This window comes from Lampris incognitus, chromosome 19, assembly GCF_029633865.1.
Source record: "Lampris incognitus isolate fLamInc1 chromosome 19, fLamInc1.hap2, whole genome shotgun sequence".
Lineage (NCBI taxonomy): Eukaryota > Metazoa > Chordata > Actinopteri > Lampriformes > Lampridae > Lampris > Lampris incognitus.
Genome location: NC_079229.1, coordinates 19385208 through 19411148, shown reverse-complemented (window position 1 = coordinate 19411148; position 25941 = coordinate 19385208). Strand labels below are relative to the sequence as shown.

At 39.7% G+C, this 25941-nt stretch overlaps 1 protein-coding gene across 2 annotated transcripts; it reads right to left on the bottom strand.

Moving 5' to 3' along the window:
* Positions 1 to 1071: 1071 nt before the first annotated feature.
* Positions 1072 to 15636, bottom strand: LOC130129747 (myosin-7-like). 2 transcript variants are annotated; one of them, XM_056299357.1, is made up of 37 exons: positions 15436 to 15636; positions 13881 to 14024; positions 13648 to 13804; positions 13522 to 13549; positions 13302 to 13410; positions 13104 to 13196; positions 12479 to 12542; positions 12294 to 12392; positions 11996 to 12099; positions 11773 to 11911; positions 11556 to 11674; positions 11248 to 11397; positions 10986 to 11156; positions 10280 to 10589; positions 10118 to 10185; positions 9708 to 9913; positions 9189 to 9312; positions 8967 to 9103; positions 8633 to 8888; positions 8276 to 8518; positions 8016 to 8192; positions 7777 to 7922; positions 7607 to 7697; positions 7133 to 7522; positions 6833 to 6959; positions 6357 to 6475; positions 6038 to 6234; positions 5539 to 5722; positions 5200 to 5365; positions 3353 to 3477; positions 2651 to 2959; positions 2341 to 2544; positions 1926 to 2222; positions 1672 to 1776; positions 1489 to 1584; positions 1266 to 1400; positions 1072 to 1092 (listed from the first exon to the last, which is right to left on the bottom strand). In XM_056299357.1, the coding sequence occupies exons 1-37, from the start codon at positions 15634 to 15636 to the stop codon at positions 1072 to 1074; spliced, it is 5811 nt and encodes a 1936-aa protein (XP_056155332.1). The 2 variants fall into 2 exon arrangements, with proteins under 2 accessions (XP_056155332.1, XP_056155333.1); XM_056299358.1 differs by having other exon boundaries at positions 10118 to 10179.
* Between the last annotated feature and the right edge of the window lie 10305 nt (positions 15637 to 25941).

Sequence of the window (25941 nt, the reverse complement as noted above, 5' to 3'; positions counted from 1 at the left end):
AGAAGATAGATGCTCATGCTCATCTTAAGGGGGAAGGCTATACTGCCATTTCCAAGCATTTCACATTGTCTTGAACAGCTGTACGTTGCATCATTGCAAAGGACACGGAGACAAATGTTAGAAACAAACCTGGGCATGGTCGAAAGTGCAAGATTTCAAAAACTTTTGAGAGGAAAATAGTCAGAGATGTCAACAACAATCCCCGGCTCTGCCAAGAGGATTGTTGCTGAACTGGCCTCTTCTGGACTTGATGTTTCAAGGAAAACTGTTGTGAGGGCTCTTCATTGTGGTGGGCTTTGAGGTCATCGTCCAAGAAAAACTCCACTGCTCACACAGCGGCACATCACAGCCACACTGAAGTTTGCCCATGAACATCTGAAACATGGGCATGAGTTTTGGAAGTCTGTCCTTTGGTCTGATGAGACTAAACTTGAGCTGTTTGGGCACATGGATGTTGCTTTTGTTTGACAAAGGAAGGGAGAGGCCTTCAACCCTAAAAACACAGTTGCCACAGTTAAACATGGTGGGGGGAGCATAATGCTGTGGGGCTGTTTTGCTGCTTCAGGCACAGACAACCTTGTTCGGGTGCATGGGATCATGAAGAAAGAAGATTATGTTGAGATTTTGAAGAATAATGTGAAGAAATCTGCTGCCAGTCTAGCTTTAGGTCACTGCTGGGTCTTCCAGCAAGACAATGACCCGAAGCATACATCCAAGTTGGTCCAAAACTTTTTGAAGGACACCAAAACCAAGGTCCTTGAGAAAATTACTCTTGAGTGTAGTCAGTGTTATCACACCTATCAGTTGATAATATTTAATTTGAATGTTTCCTTGATTTTGTGTTTTATTGATGAATACTGTATGCTAAAACAATCAACAAACTATGGTTAATCTTCATGCTAAGGAAGGGTTATAATGGCTGAAATGGTACATGCTGAGAAAAACATTAAAGCAATCAGACCACATCGATTTGAGGCACTCCACTCTTTATTCTCTCTCATTTTGAAGACGAATAAAGGGAAAAACTACATCACTACAGTTGATACAGTTCAGTAGTTCCTTCTGAGAGCTTCACTCTTCATCTTGTCCTTTCTATTGAAAAAGAGAGAGAGATTTTGAGAAGTTTGCTTAATGTTATTTCAGGATTATGTCGTTTGATTTTAACAGCCAAGTCTTTAAAATAATCCAAATTTCTACTTTTTCAAAATATAAATACTCTATCGAAGTAATAAATTCAGAATATAGAAATAATTTAACTAACGTACCCTGGAGCTAACATCACGGCTCTTGGCTCTCATCTTGTTGACCTGAGATTCTGCAATGTCAGCTCTCTCCTCGGCCTCATCCAGCTCGTGCTGCAGCTTTCGGAACTTGGTCAGATTGCTGTTCGCTTGTTCCTCCTTAGGAATCATTGATTATTATTCAACAACTTAATAGAGGAGAGGACACCTTTTGAAACCACCAATGTCATCAAAAACCTCTACTTACAGCCTCCTCTGAAGTTCTCTTGTAGGATTTGACCTTCAGCTGCAACTTGTCTACCAGGTCCTGGAGACGGGCTAAATTCTTTCGGTCCTCCTCAGTCTTAATCAAATAGAATAGTTGACATCATAATTTCCCTTGGATATATATTTGAACGTATACAGTAAAACAACATAAAGGAATATATACCTGATAGGTGAGCTCCTTAATGCGCCTCTCATATTTACGAACTCCTTTCACTGAGTCACTGCTCTTCTTTTGCTCAGCTTCCACTTCCGTCTCCAGCTCCCTCACCTCAATAAAGAATGGGTGTTAGCATTAGTTTAATTTCCTTATCCTCCGAGGTCAAGAGCAGTGAAAATTAAATTGATATTCATGGACTAATAGCACAACCACTATTAAGGTGTAATGTTTAAAATCTGGTTAAATTTTTGATCCCTTACCCTGGCTTCCAGCTTCTGGACCTGCTTCTTGCCACCTTTCATGGCAATTTGCTCAGCTTCATCCAGACGGTGCTGCAAGTCCTTGATGGTCTGCTCCATGTTCTTTTTCATGCGCTCCAAGTGAGCGCTGGTGTCCTGCTCCTTCTTCAGCTCCTCTGCCATCATGGCAGCATCAGTAATGGCCTTCTTGGCCTTCTCCTCAGCATTTCTACATTCCTGCACAGCCTCTTCCACTTCATTCTGAAGCTGGGCTGTGTCACTCTCAAGCTTTTTCTTCTGGTTCAGCAGACTGGTGTTCTAAAAGTATAGGACAAGTAAATATGACTGCCATGACATTACAGTACATTGGATTGTGAAACGCATTTTAGATAATTTCGTTTTTGATTTAGAATTACCATATTACATAGAGTTTTACCTGAGAATGGAGCAGCTGAACTCTCTCACTGACATCCAACAGTTCCTGCTCAGCCAGTTTACGACCTCTCTCAGTCTGCTCCACCAGAGACCTGAGCTCATCAAGTTCAGCCTGCAGCAGATTGTTGCGTCTATCTACAATGGCATTGTTCTCCTTCAGATCATCATTGGCACGGAGAGCATCATCAAGCTGCAGCTGGGAATCCTGTAGAAAAACTAATTTTAGGCCTTTTCACAACACATCATTATGCACACATTTGTCTGTTCATTAATTGAATTGATTGATTGAATGAAATTGATGTAGGTTTTACCTTTAGATGAGAATGGAGACCCTTGAGTTGCTTCTGAGCCTCTGCTGCCTGCCTGTTGGCCTGGCTAAGCTGGATCTCCATCTCATTGAGGTCCCCCTCCATCTTCTTCTTCAGCCTGAGAGCCTCATTCCTGCTGCGAGTTTCAGCCTCCAGGGAGCTTTGCAGAGTATCCACCACTCTCTGCTGATTCCTCTTAGCCATCTCCATCTCCTCATCCTTTTCTGCCAGTTTACGCTCAATGTCAGCCTTTACCTGGTTGAACTCCAGCTGAGCTCTGAGGATCTTACCCTCCTCATGCTCCAGGGAGGCCTGTTGAAAAGTGTAAATTGAAGCCTTTTTTGATTGCAAGTGTACATTTCACATAAAGGCATTCAGATATTGCGCTTATCAAGAAAAACCTACAATGTGTGCAACAGTAGAAAAAATAATTTCCTGCATCACCTTTATGCCAAGAAACTAATGGTAAGGAGTGCAAACCTGTTTGCATTAAAATGGATTAAAAATGAACAAAAACCATTACATGATTATGAATGAAAAGGCTGACAAGCAAAACAAAAGAAAATAAGTAGAGAGATGTAAGTGATATCCTTTTTTTTTTAAAAAGAACTTCAGTAAGAAGATGTGGGAGAGCTCCATCAGAATCGGGTGATTTAACAGTGAGGAGCACAGGATACATTCTTGCATTTAATTGCCCGGTCTCACCTCAGCTTCCTCAAGAGCAGACTGTATTTCAGCTTTCTCCTGTTCCAGTTGTTTGCGGACCTTTTCCAGCTCATGAATGCTCTTTCCTCCCTCACCAAGTTGCTCAGTCAGGTCAGAAATTTCCTCTATCAATGAATAAATCGCATACAAACAGTACAAATGAGCCAGGTTCTATATGAGTTGAAAACTAAGTGAACAAAGTGTTACTAATGTTCCAGTTCTTGAAGTTCTTTTTCTTTCCCTTTATGGACCACCATCCATAGGCAAGCTTTAGTTTGAAGAGCTCTGTTACAAAATACCTGGTCTTTTTCTAGATGGTTTACTATTCAGTATCGCTCTAACGGGACATTTATCAGATAGTTAGAATGTTACAATTTCATTTAGCAGACGCTTTTATCCAAAATGATGTACATCTGAGAGTTAATACAACACAAGCAAGGATCTAGTCAGGAGACAACAATGCAAATAAGTGGCAAAAAACTAGGTTCAAGTCCGATAGGACATAGGTGTCAACAGGCAGTGCACAAAGGCAATGCATAAGGTGCATAGAAGTGTTTGTATTTTTATTAATACCATCAGGTGTGGAGGTTTTCATGAAAGAACTGGGTCTTTAGCTTCTTCTCAAAGATGGAGAAGGATTCAGCGGATCAAATGGAGTTTGGTAAGTCGTTCCACCACCAGGAAACTACAGAAGAGAAGAGTCTCGCTAAAGACATAGGGCCCCTTTGTGGCGGAAGTGCCAGGTGCTTTTCATTGGCAGAGCATAGTGAGCAGGACTGAGTGTAGACCTGAATGAGAGAGTTCAGGTAGGCGGGAGCCGTTTTAGTTGCTGTTTTGTAAGTGAACATCAAGGTTTTGAATTTAATACGGGCAGCAACTGGGAGCCAGTGGAGGGATATGAACAGCGGAGTGATGTGCTGTTTTGAGTTGGTTGAAGACCAGACGTGTCACCACATTCTGGATTATTTGCAGAGGTTTGAAAGTGCATGCAGGGAGACCTTCCAGTAAGGAGTATCAGTCGTCAGTGCGTGATACAAGAGCCTGTACCAGGAGTTTTGCTGCATGCTCAGACAGGTAGGTTCTAATTTTCCTGATGCTGTACAGGGCAAATCGGCACGACTGAACAATCGAGGCCATGTGAACCATATAGGTTAGTTGGTCATCAATCATGACACCCAGGTTTAGGGAAGACTTTGTGGGCATGAGTTGGGTTGATCCGAGCTGGATATTGATCTGTTGTTGTATGGCTGGACTGGCGGGGATGACAAGGAGCTCAGTCTTAGATAGGTTAAGCTGAAGGTGGCATTCTTTAATCCATGCAGAGATATTAGCAAGGCGTGACGATATCTGTGCCGAGACTGTGAGGTCATCTGGTGGGACTGATAGGAAAAGCTGGGTATCGTCAGTATAGCAATGGTATGAGAAACTGGGAGTGGATGATTGCACCAAGTGAGGTGGTGTATATTGAGAAGAGAAGGGGACCAAGCACTGACCCTTGAGGCACCCCTGCGGATAAGACATGCGGTTTGGATACTTCTCCTCTCCAAGATACTCTGAAAGATCTCCCTGAGAGGTAGGACATGAACCAGATGAGGGCAAACCCTGAGATACCAATCTCAGTGAGTGTGGAGAGGAGGATTTGGTGGTTAACCATGTCAAAAGCAGCTGACAGATCTAGCAGCAATAAAGCTGAGGACCCACCAGTAGCTCTAAGCCAAACGCAGTGATTCCATTACCAACAGGAGTTCAGTCTCAGTAGAATGACCTTGCTTAAAGTCAGACTGATGCAGATCATACGGATTGTTCTCAGAAAGAATTCCAGATAGTAAAAATAAAAATCCTCCTACCTTGAAGATTCTTATTTTCTCTCTTCATGGTCTCTAGATTATCCAATGACTCTTCATAAGAGTTCTTCAATTTGAAAAGCTCAGTGCTGAGAGACCTGGCCTCTTTCTGGGAGCTTTCTAGCTCAGTCTGGGATTCCTCATACTTTTGCTTCCACTCAGCCAAGACCTTTAGGATGTGTTAAATTTCCATCATTGATTGATTTCACATAACACAATAAATACAACAGGCATTTCTAACAGAGTTTAACTGAGTTTTCAGTTTCTTTGATTTCATCAAAAACTTTGTTCTACATCCAACAATAAAGGTAGCTATGGTTTCTGTTAGTTGAATTACTGCACCTTATCAAAGTTTCTTTGTTTCTTGTCCAGAGCAGCTGCAGCAGCATTAGACCTCTCCACGTCAACCATGAGATCCTCAATTTCACTCTGAAGTCTGTGTTTAGTCTTCTCCAGGGAGGAACACTTGGCATTAACTGCTTCCACAGCTTCCTCTGCATCCTGCAGACGTTGAGCCAGCTTCTTCCTTTTTGATACAGAAACAGAAACATAACTTTGGATTGAAGTAGTTGTGTGGTTCTTGAAATAGTTGTGTGACATTAATATTGACATCTAAAATTATAATAGTGATCAGCTAAAGGCATTTCGTAGTTGGATTTTAACTTTTTTGAGAAATCTCAATTGATGTGAAGTGTTTTGATACATTGATATTTCGTTCACAATGGTTAGAAAAATCTGTCAGCACATAAACATTAACCTGGTAAGTAATCTTGACCATTACTTTGTTGATAAGTAATCAATCAGTTCAGATGATAACTCAAGGATAAGAAAATGTTCCTACTTTGCCTCCTCCAATTCCTCAGTCCTCTGGATGGCATCAGTTTCATACTTAGTTCTCCACTGAGCCACCTCAGAGTTTGCCTTCGACATACTGCGCTGCAGCTCAGCCTTGGCCTCCTGCTCCTCCTCAAACTGCTCCCTCAGCAGGTCACAGTCATGGCGGGCAGACTGCACTCCATGAGCAAGAGCATTCTTTGCCTGTTGGTAGTGTAAGGGGGAAAAAAAGTTGTTGTTTTTTTTGTACTGTCGTTTTTTTCTCTCGTATTAAAGCACTGACTCAATTACATGTAAGGAGCTATTGCATTATCCATTAATCATACCTTGACTTCCTCTTCCAGTTGTCTCTTGAGGTCCTCAATCTGCTGAGTGTATGATTGTTTTCCTCTGGTCAGCTGGGAGACAAGAGAGTCCTTCTCCTCCAGCTGTCTGGAAAGTTCACCTGTTGATTTTTTTCCCATTATTTGAATAAAATAGTGTCTCTCCTACTTAAGACTCAAAGACATCAGTGGATTTAATGCACATGAAAATCTCCGGCAGTATGATCGAACATCATATTTACCAGGATACACCACAGCATCAGCATTACTTTAAAGCTATTCAGGAACATGCTTACAAGCTTCTTGGTCATTGATGCCTCTGTGTTCCTAAAATTAATTTTTGTACCAAAATTTGCCTGGCTTTTTCTCCTTTCTTACTTTCAACCTCTAACAAGAAGTTTGGATTTAAAAGATATGATGAATTAGCTATACTGAACTACCACTACTTATTTATGTTTGCTGCCATTTTATGACCATACCATTCTCAGTTTGAAGCTTTGCTTTTTGCATGGTGAAATCATTGATGGTGCGCTGGCCCTCATCAGCTTTTGTCCTGTATTCACTCATCTGGTCCTCGAGAGTGCGACACATTTTTTCCAGATTTATCTGAAAATAAGTTTTCCATAAATGTAATAAAGGTATGGGCTGAAAAGTTTCACCCCCTTATGATTTGATTTTACAATTTGGGGACATATGACTTGTATAATAGTACTTACAATAATACTACAAGCTTGGCATGTTTTAAAGTCTGTGAGGGCTATTTTGTTGATTATACTCACCTTGGCCTTGACAATCTGCTCCATGTTGGAGACCACATCATCAAGCTCCAGTTTGAGCTCACTCTTCTCTTTCTCTAGCTTCTGCTTGACTCTCTGAAGGTTGTCAATCTGCTCTCCCAGGTCAGCCACACTGTCTGCGTTCTTCTTTCTCAGGGTAGCAGCAGTGGCCTCATGCTGCAGAGTGGCCTCTTCCAGGTCTCTGCGCATCTTCTGAAACTCAGCCTCCCTCTTCTTGTTCATCTCAATCTGGGCAGCAGTGGCTCCACCAGCCTCCTCCAGCCTCTCGCTGATCTCCTCCAGCTCTCTGGCCAAGTCAGCCCTCTGTTTCTCCGCCTTGGCTCGGGCAGCTCTCTCAGCCTCCAGCTCTTCCTCCAGCTCCTCAATACGAGCCTGAAAAAATGAATGTTAAGTTTTCAATTAATATGTTTCAAAATACAAAAAGACCATTAATTTATTTCATGATGCTGAAATTACCTGAAGCTCCTTCAGTTTCTTCTGGATCTGAGCACTCATGGCTTGTTCATCCTCAATCTTATTGTTGAGCTGGCTGATCTCAAAGTCTTTCCTGTTGAACATTCAACATTTAGGGGTTTGTATCCGATAGAGAATGATTATTTTTGGTGGGTGTACTTCTTTCAGCTTACTTCTTCAGTCTTTCTTCCAGTTGCTGCTTATCATTTTCTAGATCCATTACATTCTCCTGGGTCAACTTCAAGTCTCCTTCCAGCTTTCTCTTTGCCCTTTCCAGATCCATCCTTACCTTTTTCTCTTGCTCCAGTGATCCTTCAAGCTATTTTAAGGCGTAAAAACAATAATTTACCACTCACATTTTTAACACATTAGGTGTAAGAATCAAGTCATGTACACCAAATTTGATACTCACATCATCAACCTGCTGCTCCAGTTTGACTTTGGCCTTGGTCAGAGTGTTGACTTTGTCCTCCTCACTCTGTAGGTCATCCAGTGTCTGCTGATGAGCCTCCTGAAGAGCCTTCTTTTCCTTGGTCAGCTTGGCAATAATTTCGTCCAATGCTGCCATCTCTTCAGTCAGGTTTTTAACCTAGATTTTTAACTAGTCAGTATAACCCAGTTGATCAAGTTAATTTTTTAATCTATATTAGCTAAAGTGAAGTCACACAGTACCTTGTTCTCAGTGGCATGTTTCTCCTTTTCCACCTTGGCCAAAGTGAGCTCCAGATCATCAATGTCTTTCTTTAGTTCTGAACACTCATCCTCCAGCTTCCTCTTCTTAGCTGTCAGTTCTGCATTCATCTCCTCCTCATCTTCCAGTCTCTCTGTCAGCTCTTTGCTTTTAGCCTCAAGCTGGATTTTGCTTTTGATCAGACCCTCACAGCGCTCTTCAGCATCTGAGAGATTGTCTTGTTCCTTTTTAAGAGAGATAGGTTCAATTATTATTAAGAAAATATGGAATTTGTTTTAAAAAGTAATTCGATATACGATCATGGAGTATTAAAACAATTTGACATTGTTGTGACTTACAGTTTGGACTTGGAGCTGAAGGTCATTCTTCTCTTGGAGAAGTGAGACCATTTTTTCCTCCAACTCTTTCCTCCGGGCTTCAGATTTAGCGTAAGCCTCTTTAAGCTTCAGGAATTCTTCCTTCATATTTGCCATCTCCTTCTCAGTCTCTGCTGATTTCAGCAAGGGCTTGATCTTGAAGTACATCTTCATCCAGGGCCAATTCTTGACACCCATGAAGGCACGCACGTTCCACTGGATGACCAATAAGGCATCTCTGGATAAGGGTTGATTTATGATTATATACAAGGAAGCTCTTTGATATGAAGTAGTTGTGAATTGCTAATGTACTAACCTGCGTTCTACAATTTTCTGAAACTCAATTCTGGCAAGTATTCCTCTGGCTCGTGCCTGAATTCCAGTGATAATGAGAGTGAGACGGTCGTCTCTCATCTCCTCGAGAACACCCAGTAGACCAGCTTTGAAGAACACCTAAAAGTGAAATGTTCAAATTTGGTAAAGACACTTATACATTTGTTACTGGTTAAAGTGCTTACAGGTGTATCATAGATCCAACCTTTGTATGTCCAAATCTATACTGTTCATGGTCAATATCCAGGGAACCCAGAAGTTTCTCTGCTGCCTTCTTGTTGTCAATGAATTGTCCCTCTGGGATAGCATTTGGATTTAGGATACGATATCTGAAATAAATGTCAGGTGTTTAAAACAGTATGTGAATTAACATTTTCATCGTAATCTAGCCTCAGTCTCTGAACTGGATCAAGCAGTTATCGATAACGGATGGATGGATTGATTTTAATTTAGTCAAAGATATCTTAAGGTGGATGGTGGAGTGATGAATTTCATCAATTCATTTCAATTCATCCAATTACTTAATTTCCTATTTGATGTTGTTACCTACACTCAACTCAAAGTACATTTTCTGTGTTGAAAATAACTCTCCTCTCGCTAAACAAATGTTTATATATTCATATTGCAAAATGGTAAAATATTGGTCAGCTGTTGCCATTTACAGGTATTCTGGTTTTTCATAAATAATATCAGTGCTTATATGATTTGCCTTTTTTTTTTTTACCTTTGTTTGAAATCACCATACTGGATCCTATTTGGGAATCCCTTTCTGCAGATCCTGATGCCTTCCAGCACACCGTTACAGCGCAACTGATGCATCACTAGTGGATTCTCCATGGCCCCAGGAGTCTTGGTCTCATTGGGGATGATGCAGCGCACAAAGTGGGGGTGAGTTGACCTCAAGTTGGTCATGAGCTTGTTCAAATTCTCCTAGTAAAGTAACCATTTTTGGAAGAAGTTGGAGTAGAAATAATAAAAATAGATATAACATACAAAAGACTACTTTTGCCCAATCAACAAATAATGACAGTGATCAATGTTTAAAAAGAAGTAACATAATAAACTGATCAGCATTTATTCAAATACTAATGATTTCAACCCATGGTGTGTCTAAAGGCAGTATTGTTCATTCACCCTGTGCAATGCAGACACAGTCTGGAAGGAAGAACCTTTCTTCTTTTTGCCTCCACCTCCTCCTTCAGCTATTTAAAACACAGAGGAAGTTTGGCTGTTTCAGCAATAGCATACTAAATGTATATTTATTTATGCTTTCTATTTGTTCAAGAATTTTCATACCTGCATCTGCACTGGCATAGCCAGCAAAGAGAATTCCTAACAATTTAAGGGCTGACTTCTGATATAGTCCAACCACAGTTTCATTGAGAGGGTCCTTGTTCTTCACTAGCCAGTTGGTAATGTTATAATCCACAGTGCCAGCATAGTGAACCAGGGAGAAATGAGCTTCTGGCTTCCCCTTGACAACCCTGGGCTTCTGGAAGTTGGATGACTTGCCCAGGTGGTTGTCATACAGCTTGGCTTTGAATGTTGCATCACTGGCTTTGGGGAACATGCACTCCTCTTCAAGGATGGACATGATGCCCATGGGCTGATGGGAGAAATTAGTTAATAAAAAAGCACCTGACCCTTTTTTCACTGAAGTCAATAACATTGAGTTGTTTCTTAGAAATTTGTTTTGACATTCATAGGAACAGTGATACCTTGGAAAATGCCCCAAATCAAGAATTGTATTAGAATGTTAGTGATGTGTTTGTTTTGGGAATTACAGCACTTTGAAAGGCGCCAGATTTCATGACTCCGTTCCTTCCATGAGCTGTTGTAAAGAACAGCTATTCTTTCTTAAATCAGCACTCTATCAATAAATATCTTGATAGTTTTCCATCAGCAGGTGTGTGTGGTATGAGGACTTTACCATGGTCACCTCACTACTAGGAACAAAACCAAAATTAGTGCAACCGTGCTGCCAAAATATATAAACACCAACCTTCTCAATGAGTTCAATGCAGGCTGCCAAGTCCATACCAAAGTCAATGAACTCCCACACAATGCCCTCTTTCTTGTACTCTTCTTGTTCCAGCACAAACATGTGGTGGTTGAAGAACTGTTGCAGCTTCTCATTAGTGAAGTTGATACACAGCTGCTCAAAGGTGTTGTACTGAAAAGAAAAAAAATCATAAATGATCAAAGATCACCAGTTATAATTTTTGCCCATCTACCGTTATGAGATGGAAAAGTTTTTTACTTACGTCAAAGATCTCAAATCCAGCAATATCTAGCACACCAATGAAGTACTGGCGAGGTTGCTTGGTGTCCAGCGATTGGTTGATTCTCACCACCATCCACAAGAACATCTTCTCATACACTGACTTGGACAGTGCACCAATGGAATAGTTGACCTAGCAGCATGGAAAAAATAGATTTTCATTCATTCTACCTGCTTTATCCAAATTCCTGGTGCATGGATGGATAGAAGGATAGATTACTTCCAAAATAGTTATTACTCAAGGCTCTTGAAAATTCTCTCTTTTCCTACTGGTCGTGGTTAATATCTTACCTGCTGTACATTCTGACCTTTGGTGACCCACTCATTTCCTACTTTGACCCTTGGGTGACACAGACCCTTGATCAGATCAGCAGAGTTCAACCCCATCAGATATGCTGCCTTGTCAAGATCTATGGAAGCAACTCTTTGTTAGACTTCTCTTTACTGCATTTTTGCTGACAGTAGATATGATGCTCAGGCATAGTATTAAATTGTAATTAACATGGACCTTCAGTGCCATCAGCCTCTGCTTGCTCCTCCCTCTGCTTCTGTTTGAACTTCATGTTTCCATAGTGCATGATGGCACCGGTCAACTTATAAATGCCATTCTTCTCCTCTTGGGTGAAGCCCAACACATCAAAGGCATCCTGAAATGAAATGTAACATAGGCTTAACAGCTCATATATAGTACATGTAATTTTCTAGGACAGGACACGTAGTATTTCACTTACATCAGTGGCCATTAGCTCCTCAGAATCATTAATAGAAGCCACAGTAGTTTCTCCTTGGGAGATGAAGGCGTAGTCATAAGGGTTGTTGGTGATGAGCAGCATCTCTGTAGAACAGTAATAGGCCATTTTGTTCCGTTAATATGTTTTCATACTTTAATATAGTAGTTTAAAGATCATTACAGTTAACATTAACTGACACAATTACTGGCATGATTACTGTTGTATTACCTAACAGTATAGAATAGCATTGTAATTTTCTATTCAGCAAAGTAAACAATTCAAATATAGAAATACAAACCCAGCAATTCCGGTTTCTGTTGAGACAGAATCTGGTAAAAGATGTGGTAGTCTCTTTCAGCCTTAAGCTGGAAAGTGACGCGGGATTTCTCCAACAGATCTAATCACAGCAAAAAGATGTTATTATTTGAATGTACCCTCTGTCCTTAGACCTGATGCTAGTGAATACTGATTTTCTTGACTTACAAGTTTCAATGTCAGCAGATGACAACTTCCCACTAACTCCAAAATGAATTCGGATGAATTTACCCTAACAGACAATTGGGGGGGAAAGATTTCTGTTTACACAAATGAACATATGTGTGCATTCACAGATGATCTATCTAAGAGGCCGGCAGTGGCTCAGGAGGTAGAGCAGGTCGTTTGATAACTGGAGGGTTGCCGATTTGATCTTCGGCTCCTCCTGCACAAATGTCAAGGTGTCCCTGAGAAAGATGCCTAACCCCTAACTGCTCCCAAAGAGTTGGTTGTTGCCTTACATGGTTGACACCGTCATTGGTGTATGTGTGTGTGTGTGTGTGTGTGTGTGGGGTGGGGGTGGTGGTGGATGTGAGCCATTAATTAATTGTAAAGCACTTTGGGTGGCTGTTGCAGCTAGAAAGGTGCTATATAAAATGCAGTCCATTCAGCAATAACAGTAGCCTTGCAGTAAATCGGTGTCATCTCAGGGTATATTTGAAATATTCATGCCAATATCTTTTCATAAGATGGCTACAGCAAAGCATGAAGTAATTCATCAAACAGTATTTGTGAGTCTAAAACATAAACATACATTTGGTTATCAATATATTCAACTCAGAAGTGTACTCACAAATCTGGAGGAGTTGTCATTTCTGATGGTTTTGGCATTCCCAAAAGCCTCCAGAGCAGGGTTGGCCTGAATGATTTGATCTTCAAGGGTGCCCTGAAAATTAATTTTCAGAGAAAGTTGTACATGGTCATTACACTGTTTATGATAAAACAAGGTAAGTGTCAGATGGGGTTTACTTGGCTGACTGTTGGCCACTACCTTTTTATCACTAGCTGCAGATTCCTTCTTTCCAGGAAGAGCTGCAATGCTAGCAAAGTACTGGATGACTCTCTTGGTGTTGACGGTCTTTCCTGCACCAGATTCTCCACTGGATATGTCAGTGCAATGTCAAAGATACATTTAATTGACTTCATAAATTTCCTGAATGTATGCTATTGAAATGGCAATTTGTGAATTGTTATTAAACTATTGAACTTACGTAATCAAGATAGACTGATTTTCTCTGTCTGTTATGAAGAAAACAGGCGATTCAAAATTACTTGCAGAGATACGGTATTGGTGGTATAATCTTGCAATGTGACAACATAGAAGAAAGCGTCTTTACCAGCCAACATGTATTGGTAGGCATTGTCAGAGATGGAGAAGATGTGAGGAGGAGCTTCACTCCTCTTCTTTCCTCTGTAGGCATTGACCACTGACTGATCGTACACTGGCAGCCACTTATAGGGGTTGACAGTGACACAGAACAGCCCTGAGTAGGTCTGTAGAGGAAGATATTGTAGAATTAGTGAGGGTTGGATATTTTGGATTAATCTAGATTTGGTCATGGTGACTCACATAAATCATCCAGGCTGCATAACGCTCTTTGAGGTTAAACAGCACAGCAGGCTCATGGAGGAAGGTGAACATCGCCATGTCCTCAATTTTGTCAAACTTTGGCGGGTTCTGGGGATGGACGTCAACCTCCTTCACAGTCACCGTCTGATTTAAGAGGCAGATGTAATTTCATTAGTTTATTACCTCCACCAAGCAGCTTGATTTTGCCATTATTTTTGTATGTATTTCTACCTGTTTACCTCTTTCTACCCCCCTTGATAGAAGTAATAACTTGAAAATATGGGTGTGGCGTGTTCTGGGGGAACAATTCAGCCATGGAAGAGGTTTGTACTCTCTGAACACTCTCTTTAACAAAAAAATAGCTTTGTTCAATCCTCCGAACTGTCATTAAATGTCAAACTTTGTGAAGGATCACCCGTTCGATCTGATGGTTACTACAAAAATGTGTCATTTGCATTACCTATGCTTAAATTACGAGGTTATTCTCCATGTCCAAAGTGAAAATTCTTGCTTTTGCGAATATTTATTATCATTGAAGTCTTTTGTTTTCAAAATACATCAGAAATTATTAAAGTATTACAAAGTATTCAACTCAAAGTATTACTCTCAAGACATAAGATATCCACAATTTCTAATTTTTCAAATGGGGAGGGTGCTTTTACTTTTTGATTTTTGGAACAGCGTGACTGTTCTTATTGGACCCCCCCCCCTTTTTTTCTCCCCAATTGTATCCGGCCAATTATCCCAATCTTCCAAGTCATCCCGGTCACTGCTCCACCCCCTCTGCCAATACATGTGGAGTCGCCAGCCACCTCTTTTCACCTGACAGTGAGGAGTTTCGCCAGGGGGACGTAGCACGTGGGAGGATCATGCTATTCCCCCCAGTCCCCCCCCCCCTTGAACAGGCACCCCGGCCGGCCAGAGGAGGCGTTAGTGCAGCGACCAGGATATATATCCATATCTGGCTTCCCACCCGTAGACACAGCCAATTGTGTCTGTAGGGACGCCCGACCAAACTGGAGGTAACACGGGTATTCGATTTGGTGATCCCCATGTTGGTAGGCAATGGAATAGACCGCTACACTACCCGGACGTTAGTGTAACTGTTCTTACTGGTGTTAGTAACCCATGCTTGACAAAATGTCTTAGTTTGGGTCTTTTTTTAATGTGTTAAAGTTACATTTACTGTGCTGTTAATTTGATTTTGGTAAAGGTCCGATGCTATAGTTTATGATGGTAAGTTCTATCAAGGTACTATCTCTGCCTTTATATGACTTATTACTTCTTACTAGTGTCTGGAATGTCTTTTCATTAATCCGATTTTCTCTAGCCATTGTTTGTCGATTGTTTTTAGGTGTTTTGGTAAGAGTTTTAGAAATGGGACTTTGAGAGACTATAGCTGTGATAAATCAGCACAAACATTTCGCATCCACTGCAATCATGTATGATTAATTGAAAAACAAAAGTGGTGTAAGTTGTAAGAGGAAGAGGGGCCAATGTCATGAATGCCAGATAGACCGGAATGCCTCTCTCAAATGTCCCATAGTATATATACCTTTCCAAACTCAGTTTCAGCGGTGACTTTTTCCCCATCTCTGCTTTGGATCTTGGCTTTGACGTACTCAACCTCAGGGTCAGGCACAAAGCATTCCTTTTTCATGTCAAAGGGTCTGGTCTGGGCCTCCAATCGCTCCCTATCTGACTTTCTCAGAAAAGAAGCGGCCCTCCCAAATTCTTCCATCGCAACATCTCCCATTTCGACGGTTGTCGAAGTCTACCTGAAAATGTTTCCCAAAGAAGTAAAAAGCAGTCCCTATCTTGGAATCTGACCACACAAGAAAGTATTCACACCCCAACCACTGGTAAAAAAAAAAAACCCATTTAGAAATTAGATTTAGAATATGGCTTAAGTTTGACACTAGTAAAAAAAATTTAAAAAAAAGTTAAAGGTTGTGAGAAAAAGTTTTGAGAAAAGCTTTGTCAATTGAAAAGCATAGTCCATTATGAAAAGTGTTCATAATCTAAAAAGGTATTCAGTGTTGTTAAAAAAAGTATGATCATTTTTTTCCTATCCAGCCATCAAAATTTATGTACAAAAAAAGCAACCTCTAAGATGTTTAACAATCAGTAAAACTGGAAAATGCATTCAAATAATTTCTTAAAACACAACAAATCCTAGAGAATAGAAAATACCAGGTGTTGGTAACCCTCTGAGTGCCTCTGTGCGGTATGAGTAGTCTCCCTAAAGAGAATCAGACAAATCACACTGTACCTTATATTTCTAAGCAAAAAGATGCATTAACCTATTAGAAAGCAGCTGTGCGCCTACCTTCTGGCTTCTTGGTACCTTTTGTTTCACTGTGGTGCCTTCTTCTGCTGCTTTCCTATTTATAAAGGGCTTTGTTGCGCCCTACATGGAGATAGAACATGAGATGAAACTTTTCATTTGCAAAAGTGATCCAAATAATTTGTGGGACGAGGTGTGGGCGTTAAAGACCTATGAGATGTGTTCGGTACTGAGGGGAAGAGGAGGGGGTAAACACTGAACTAGAATTTCAGCATCATCCAGCATTACATTGCCAGATTTGGAGTTTGAATGCTCAAGTTATATACTTGATGCTAATGGCACTTCTTTCTCACTTCTTTTTCTCCTTCTTACCTCGTCAATGTAGGGCTCCATAGTTATTTAGAAAGTCACATTTGAATCACAAACCTATACTCAATTAGCAAATGGGCAGAAAGAGAAGCTTGTGGCATTATGGCTTACAGACTTTCAGAAGTACAGGAACACTTAGCTTAGTCACAGGCAAAAAAAAAAAGGCTGGTTATCCTCTTTTGGTTGAGTGCTACACTTGCAGCTGTAAGGTCAGTAAAAAAAAACATGTCTCACATAATTTCTTGATTAATATTGTCTTTTTATAAACATCCAAATATCCTACTCTGATCGCTATAGTATCTTCCTTTCTTTCCATACTTGAAAGACATACCTTTGTCCTTTTCTTTTGTCAAGCATTGTTTGCTGCAGTTATGACCTTCACCTATTAGTAATTTCTGCACTCACACACTAATCAACTCTAATAATAAATTGATCACCAGTCAATTAATAAGCCCGTGTTGGAACACTTCACGTTCGTTAAGTTACTTTTTTCTAAAGAATTAAACACAAGTTCAAACATTCACATTTACGTGTTTTAATTCATATTTATATAATACCAGGGCAGGATATTAACTTTACTGTCGTGAATTTTTTTGTTGTCTTTGAGTGCAAACAGGATCTTACTGTACAGTGCATATGGTGGCATACAGTGGATAATGAGTGACACATTCTCAACTTATTAAGGGTGGGCAAAGGATTGAAAATAACAAGGTGCTGAACTAAGGGCCACCACATCTTGGATTTACAACTTCCCAACAACTGTGGGTCAATATCGCAGGCAAGTATAATGTTTATGCAGAGGGGGGGAAAGTGTGAGGTGTCTACAAGGTGGTAATATGGTCCTATACATCATTAGAGAAAGTGCTACACCCTTCACAGCATTCGTTGTGTACTTCTCTTGACTCTCAACCTCTCTCAACTTTCACACCTCCACACCTTATCTTTAGACTGCCGCTCTAACCTTGAGGCTCATTATTGAGCTTCCAGGGTGGAACATACCACTCACTCTATGTTAGGAGCCCCATTCTCAGCTGTCTTGCACTTTCATTGCAGAGATACTTAATCTCTCAGTAGATGTCATAACCTCTCTCCTCTTGTCTTTGTTTGTCTGCAGACAGATGGACTGTGCCAGGTGAAATGATCAGCACCGCCTGTCAGATTCAGACCATCTGTTTCCTTACTGAAACACATGGAGATACCAAGTTAGGCAAAGAGGTAAAGTAACTGATCTCTCCAAAGAAAATGAAGTCAAAAGGCATAAAACCAGTTTTCGGGGGGGTTTTTCCCCTCTCCAAAATGTTGAGTCTTTAACTCTGATAAGTCTACATTTCATTTATATTCTAAAATGTAGCACTGTTGAAGGGCAATATCATTTGAAGGACATTTTCGCCTGTCACACCCTATGTCTTTGCTGAGTGGAGCAACGTTCTCCACCATGGTGGCAGGGAATTCATAGTCATTCAGCAATATCAGTCACATGACCCATATGTTGCTTACCATGATGACAGATGTGTCCAGCAGAAATAGCAGATGTCATCCATGTCTTTGAGGCTTTTACAGTAGCCATAAATGTTCCCACGTGTCAGAGTGAGGGCCTTGTGTTTTGAAAATACAGAGATCTGAGTCGATCTTACAGAATTTCTAATTAACTTATGTTTGGGGTGACAGCACTGATGGTCCCAGCTGTCTTAAGAAATGAGTGTGCCAAATATGTATTAAGCATATGCCAACATAACAGGGAAGTCTTGTTTCACCATTTGTCCAACAGCGCTAATAACTCTAGGATTCAAAATGGGGTGAAGCACTGTGGAATCTGTCATCCGTGTCTCTGAGAGATGCCAAGATGACTTGCATATATAGATGGACATAAAACAATGTTTGCTATTTCTGATTAGAAACGTTCACGGTCTGTGCCAGGGTTGAACAGTTTTTAATTTGGAGGACAGAGCTGAAAGACACAGAATGCCATGCAGCATGTACTACTGTAGATCAAGGTCAGTATCACTGTTTTTTTAACACTATGTCAAGTAGGGCTCTTGTACAGTAGAAACTGATTCTATGAGCTCATAGAATATAAGCTTTTGGCACTTGTCTGTTGTCAGAACTATGGCTAACAGTGTGTACTGCTCAATGTCTTTTTATACCTCAAGTCATGAGTGCTGTCGCACACCACTAGCTGGTGGTATGGACACCACTGAACAGCTCCCATTCACACCTGTTCAGATTTACTCTTTGACCCCACTACAGCACACAACTACACACCCAGCTATCATTCTCAATTTATCACTATTTGAAGAACAACTAAAGTTTATTTCATATCTCATTACATGTCAAGGCAATCCAGTAGAGATGGGGGGGGGGTCGATTCAGGTATGTATCGCAATTCTTTTGTGCAGCAATTCATGTATCACCACACTAACTGCACAATCAACGTTTTTATTAATTAAGCAAATGTAACCTTCTTTTGTTTAGTTCTAATTCTAAGCTAAATTTTATACTGTTTTATTTGAAGTTATTTTATATGGTTTAAATGCTGCCCTTGGTTTTTGAGGGGGGAAATAATGTTATAAGGAGTAGGCTGCATTTAATTACTCAAGTTCAATTCAGTTGTGCTGCTGTTGAATAAAGCTTTCAAGGTATAAAGCTTTAGAGGTATGACTCAACTTTTTTCTTTTTTTTAACATGGTTCAAGGTTTTAAAATTTCAACAAAAAATAGGAAAAAATTTAATATCAAATCAGGGTATATAGTATAGAATCATGATACATACAGAAACACAATACAAATAGAACCGGCACATAGTAATCGTAATAATATCGTATCAGGCGGTCTCTGGTGATTCCCATCCCTGCAGTCCAGGCACTCTGTTTTTATTTTGTTTCTGTTGCTGTGGATATTGATCTTGTTTTATTGTCTTTTCGCAACACATAAACATATATATAATCCAGTGAGTCAAGTACATTCTTTATGAGACAGTACAAGCCTGTTTCATGCCATAAGCAATCATCAGCTGTCAAACAACAAGATTGACAGCTGTGATTGACAGCTGATGGTTGCTTATGGCATGAAACAGGCTTGTACTGTCTCATAAAGAATTTACTTGACTCACTGGATTATATATATTTATACTTGTATATAAACACATTTCTTTCAATTCATTATGCATATTCTTTTGCAATAATTATGTAAAATTTTGTCATATAAATCTTACAACGAAGGCACGCTGTACAATAATAAATAGTGCTACGTGAAGTTATTGTGTCTATTAAAAATATGCAAAAGAAAAATCATCAAATAGCCAAACTTGAAAGACTGCAAATCTGTTTGAATGAGTAGCACCAGCATTATTTTCACATTATTAAACAATTCAAATGGTCACCAAGAAATGCTTATTGCTGCTTAAATTAGAGGGAAAACAACAAATTGAATAAATTATGACAAATTTACTATTACTCCACAAAATATTTTTAGAACTCTAAGACAGACAGGCAAAAAATAACCTCTTTGGCAGAAGTAATAACCAGAAAGTACAACTTCTAGAATAAATATGTAGGCGAGCTGAAGGAGCTGCATTTGTACAACAGCCAATAGGAATGCCCTCTCTCTGAACTGACCCGTGATGGGCTAAATTCTTCCGTCCCGGGCTAGATCTTATTAAAGCCTGTATACAGAAGTCTAGTCTTCTCTCAGACCACTTGAATTACGATATGCTGAAAGGTTATTGTGGAATTTTTGCCCTATAATACCATAAAAAAACTGCCTACCCCAGCTTTAAGTCTCTTTAATGCTTGAGGTTTTTAATGTTTCAGTGTGTGTGCTTTCTAATTTTACCACTAGATGGGATTCTCCTCTCAGTCACAGAGGCTTTGACATACATGACCAGTCAGGAGACATGACTAAAACCCACATACATTACATCTGATCTACTCATTTTAACAGCTAGAAATATCTAAAATATCCTTTTACAAAACTAATGGTGCCATAATTCAAGCATTCCTGCATAAATGTTAGCAACTTATGTATTCGTGTTTCATCTGTGCTCTCCTTAACTCTTGCACTTTTTCTGTAAAGGGCTCCCTGGGGAGTTTTTCCTCATCTGAATGACGGTCTATGGATAGGAGATGTCGTTTGTATTACATACCTGTGTGGTCGGTGTAACATCTATCAGTTCAATATTCTTGTTTCAAATTAGTAAAAGAAAATCAGAACATAGGATCCATTATTTCAAAATGTCAATTACTTGCTCTTAAAATAAATTCAAAATTGAGATATTGGAGGTTTAGATGCTATGCTAGAGATTCCTTTTAATTCTAAAGGACTAATATCAAGGACACATGATTGTATAGCTTCTCTTAAAAACATTACTCTTGCTAAAATTAGGGCAGACTGGGCAGCTGAGCTAGGATAGGACATGGATGAGGACGACTGGAACTGTGCTTTACAAGAAGTGAATGATAGTACTTCCTGTGTAAGACTAAGTATAATACAGTTCAAAGTCCTACATCGTGCTAATTTTTCTAAAGTGAGACTAGCTAAGATATACCCTAATTCAGACAAGTTGTGACAGGTGCCATAACACCCCTGCCAACTTAACCCATATGTTTTGATCATGCCTGGCTCTGACAACTTACTGGTCTGTGGTTTTTAAATCACTGTCGGAAGCACTTGATATTGATTTCCAACCCAGTGCAGCAGCAGCAGCTATATTTGGAATCACAGATGGGGAACACTCTGTAATGAGGAAAAGCCATAAAACCATCACTGCTTTCCCGACACTGCTTGCTCGCAGAAGAATTGTATTACATTGGAAATCAAAACACCCTCCTAAAGTGTCTATGTGGTTGAGTGATCTGATGCATTTCATACAGTTAGAGAAGATTAAGTACACTCTTAAGGGGTCCAGTGACAAAATTTTCTCCATCTGGGGTCCGATTTTGACATATCTAAGCAAACTAAAAACTTTGCTTGATTACCTAAGATATTTAGTCATATAGACAACAGTAGGCCTATATAACATTTCACAAATAGAAATGTTTAAACATATTTATTTATTTTTCCTTTCCTATATCTTTATTTTTTCTTCTGATATACCAGTTACCAGGGATTGTATAGTCTAGGGATATACATATTGTGGATATTGTATTTGAATTGTATCTAAATTGTTTCTGCCTTGCACTGATGGAGGCATGTATGACTGCAATCGTGAATATGTATGTACACAGTGACATTGAACATGGCTAAATGTGACCTCTGTTACATGTAAATTTATGTATTATTATGTATGTGTTATTATCTTATTTTCTTTTTCTGCTTCTCTAGGCGGGTGCACTGCATGTTTAGGTGGGTGGGAAGGATGGATGGTTGGGGTGTTTGTTTAAAAGAAAAAAGAAAAATGGAAATAGTCTAAGTACATGCCTGTTGTATTTTGTGCTTGTTAACATTTCCAAATAAAAAGATTATTAAAAACAAATTTGAGATGTTGGAATCTTTTTTTTCAATTTTTTTTTATAGTTTGATAAAATAGAAAATTAAGATATTGCTGTCTGAGTTAAGCCCCTTTATTTGTATAACCCAATAAAAAAAAGTTAAAACAGTTTTTTTTGTACTGTTATTCTACATGCATTGTACATGCATGGTTATTTGAGTGTTTTTAAAAAAAAACTCTTAATAAACAAAGATATATAATATAGTTGTTTTAGGTACAGATCCCAATGATGCTACAAACAAAACTTGTACAAAGCTGATTATAGTTATTGACTATTACAACAGGTGAGAGGTCACATCATCACCAAACCTATCTGCTTGTTTTGTAGCGGACATATCCATGAGAGAGAAAATCAGTCAGAGAACAGGTAAACATTAACTCACTGTGACAAAAACTCAACTCAACTCCGAGGGAGGCTTTTAACCTCTAGTAGCTTTCTATTTCAGCAACATACAACCCGAGGAAAAGCTCTCGTCGATGATGTTGAACTGTGTCTTGACCTGATGGCTTAATGGGCTGAGTGACTACATGAAGATCCAGTGGTTGTGGGTTCAACTCCCAATGGAAGTGTCATTATTGACAAATTCAGTGAGAGGGGAAAGAGTAAGAAGACTTAGTATTTCAGTGGTTAGGGCTCCTTAGCAATGCTAGCAAGGTTATGGGTTCAAAACCAGCAACTGTGAGTAAGTTTTTAAGGCCAACATCCAAAGGAAATACCGGAGAAAAAGAAACAGTGGTTGTAGAGTATGAAAGAGGATTCAGTGGTGAGTGCTCCTTTGAGATATCACAAATGTTATGGGTTCAGCAAACATCCGATATATGAATGGGGGTGTGTTGTGTATACAAGCTTCTGACAATACAGGCAGTTTGATTTTTATGCGGGCATGGCAGCTGTCTGAACACTGAGTGGTGTCTTTACCCAGCATTTAAAAGAAAAAAAATCAATTTTTTTCCAACCTGGAGGTTATTTTGTATTTTTCACCATTCCTATTGATTGTTGTGTACTTGCCTCATTGTAGAGGTTTTTGGAGACAGGCTCAGATAGGCACTCTGCTTCACAAAGGCAGGGCATACCAACATACAGGTTTGGTTTACCTCAAAAAAGTAATATTATTAAATTAAATACCAGAACTACAACTTGCAGAAATGAACTACCATACTTAACCTACAATGCACTCAATGCAAGATTTGGATTTGCCACAAGTCTTGCCAATGTAGCCAATAAAAAATGTTGTGTGCATGCAGAATAGGTCAAGTACGGTAACTCGTTTTTCAAGTTGTAGTTCTGGTATTTGATTAATTAATTTTACTTCTAATAAACTTAAAATTTCAACATTGTTTTCGCGTGCAAATTAGAGGTTTGTATAACTGGATGTGTTTGAGGTAAATTGAACTTATATTAGTTTGCCCTCTGGACGCCATTGTGAAGCAGAGTGCCTGTTTGGGCTCATATCCAAAAACCTCCACAATGAGACGGCTACGTAAAAATACGCTAACTCGATCGCCAACTGGAGTCCTCATCTATGAGGCTATATTTCTGCATTAGTGCATGTCCACTAATGGACATGCAGTCGTCCATGCTTTGATAGGAAAGTCAAATCTAGTTTATACCCTTCTCACTCCTCATTGTGTGTTTGTCTGGACCTCTCCCTCAGGGCCTTTATTGAATGGCCTTCCTATGTCTGCTGTTGGTGGCCTCGGATGCCACCTCGCTCGTCTGCAACATCACATGCGTTGTCAGCCTCGTCTGCATCAGTTTTATCTACAAAGCCCTGAAGAAGCTGGTTCACTCGGGAAAGCACTACCCCATCACCAAAAAGAACCTCCAGAACCACACCCAGTGCTTGTAAGCACTTTTCTCAACCTTGTTTGTTGGGCCCATTCAGCTGAAGAGGTGCCATATAAGGTCTGTTGAAGGAGTCCAGGGGGAATGGAGGGGCATATACATACTACTTAACGTCCTGGTTTGCCAATAGCTTTGATGGGCTACATTGAAATATGAGTACCTTGTATAAGAAAATATGAATAATACATACAGCCGTTTTAGAGAATGCCACCAAATAAAATATAAAGACGGTGATTCATGCATTGTCTGCCATTGACGTCACGAGTGAAAGTTAATCTGTTGTCCTATAAACTGTTCCTGTTAGCTGGAGAATAACAATTTCAGCATGGCATGGTATTAATGTGGTCACTTTGTCTGTACTATCTGTCATCTGATTGGTTAAAATAGGACTCATTACTTATAGAATCTTTTTTCATAGGTTGATAGCATTGGCAAGGAGGCAGTTTCAATGGAGGCTAAAAAGCGGCTCCTCCTATCAAGTTACCTCGGTTCACAGGATGCCTGAGTTTGCCGAGACAGCAGCCAATCATATGGAGCCTTATGTACATCAGCACATTCTCTATCAACAGGTATGTGTTGTGCAAATAGCCACCGTATGTAAACAGTTGCTCGTTTAGAGCTTATTCTGTCTGATTACAGCTCCTATAGGAGCCACAATGAGTTCAGGTATTTTGATTTTTATGCAAGTGTGTCCACTTTCTGTACATTGTGTTTGCTCTGTGAGCAGTGTCTTTACCCAGCTCCTTAAATGTCATAACTGGGGGTGTTCAGGTGGTGTGGCGTCTATTCCGTTACCTACCAACAGTGGGATCGGCAGTTCAGATCCCCGTGTTACCTCCGGCATGGTTGGGTATGTGTCCTGGTCGCTGCACTAGCGCCTCCTCTGGTTGGTTAGGGTGCCTGTTCAGGGAGAAAGGGGAACTGGGGGGGAATGGCGTGATCCTCCCATGCGCTACGCCCCCCTGGTGAAACTCCTCACTGTTAGGTGAAAGGAAGCGGCTGGTGACTTGGAAGAGTGAGGTAATTGAAGTAATCCAAATAGTATTTGAATTTTCTTGTTTAAAATGCACTGAAAATATTAAAATGTAAACAGCAATTTGATGTTTGATTTTCAATGTTGTATCCTGCATTAAGTTTGACAGTATTTGAAAGTTCCTTTCAAATTTGAAAATTCAGATGCAATGAAACAAATGTAAAGCTGTTCTCTCACTTGCATATTGAAGGTAAAATTAATTAGAAAACATCTCATTTAGATATTGAAGGTAAAATGAATTAGGCCACACCTTCACTTGCATATTGAAGGTTAGATGAATTAGGCCATGCCCTAAAGAAAATCTAGCTGAAGGAAAATAAATCCTTCAAGGGAAAACAAATTCTTAGATGACAGGGAACGACAAAATAAATAATATGAAATAAATTAATTTAAACTTTTATAAATGTATTTCTCAATTTCTTTTTGCATTTTCTTTCTTTATTCATTTATCTATTTGTTTTGCCAATTTGAGCATTTTTTAAAAAATTAAGTTTATTGGCATTTACAATTTTAGTATATACAAGTCACATATTGAATAATTTAACACAATAAACCCCTCAGTTCCCCCCACCCCCCTCCTGACATTCCCAGATCTTCAAGTAGAAAAACATATTAAAGAAATGATGAAATTACATCCAACTAAATGGAAGACAAAAAAAAAATTCGGGAAAAATAAATAATCAGTATGGTTCACCTATACACAAAGAATCTCTTGGTTTACAATCTATACTAGTTGGGCCATTCCTGACTTGTGTCAAGAAGCATCCCAGTCTGTTATACTGGTTAAAGTGTCAAAGTAAGTCAGAGAAAAGGCATCCAGACTTTCTTGATCTTGTTCCTGTTACCCCTTAAGGTAAATTTTATCTTTTACAACTTAAGATGAAACATAATATCACCTGATCCATCTGACATGGGATGGGGGTCTTGAGCTCTAGGCGTATTAGGCGCCGAGGTAGTAATGTAGTAAAGACCACCAATTTGCACGTTAGATGGCCAGTCACAGTCTTCCGGTCTCACACCAAGTATGACAATTCATCCTAAT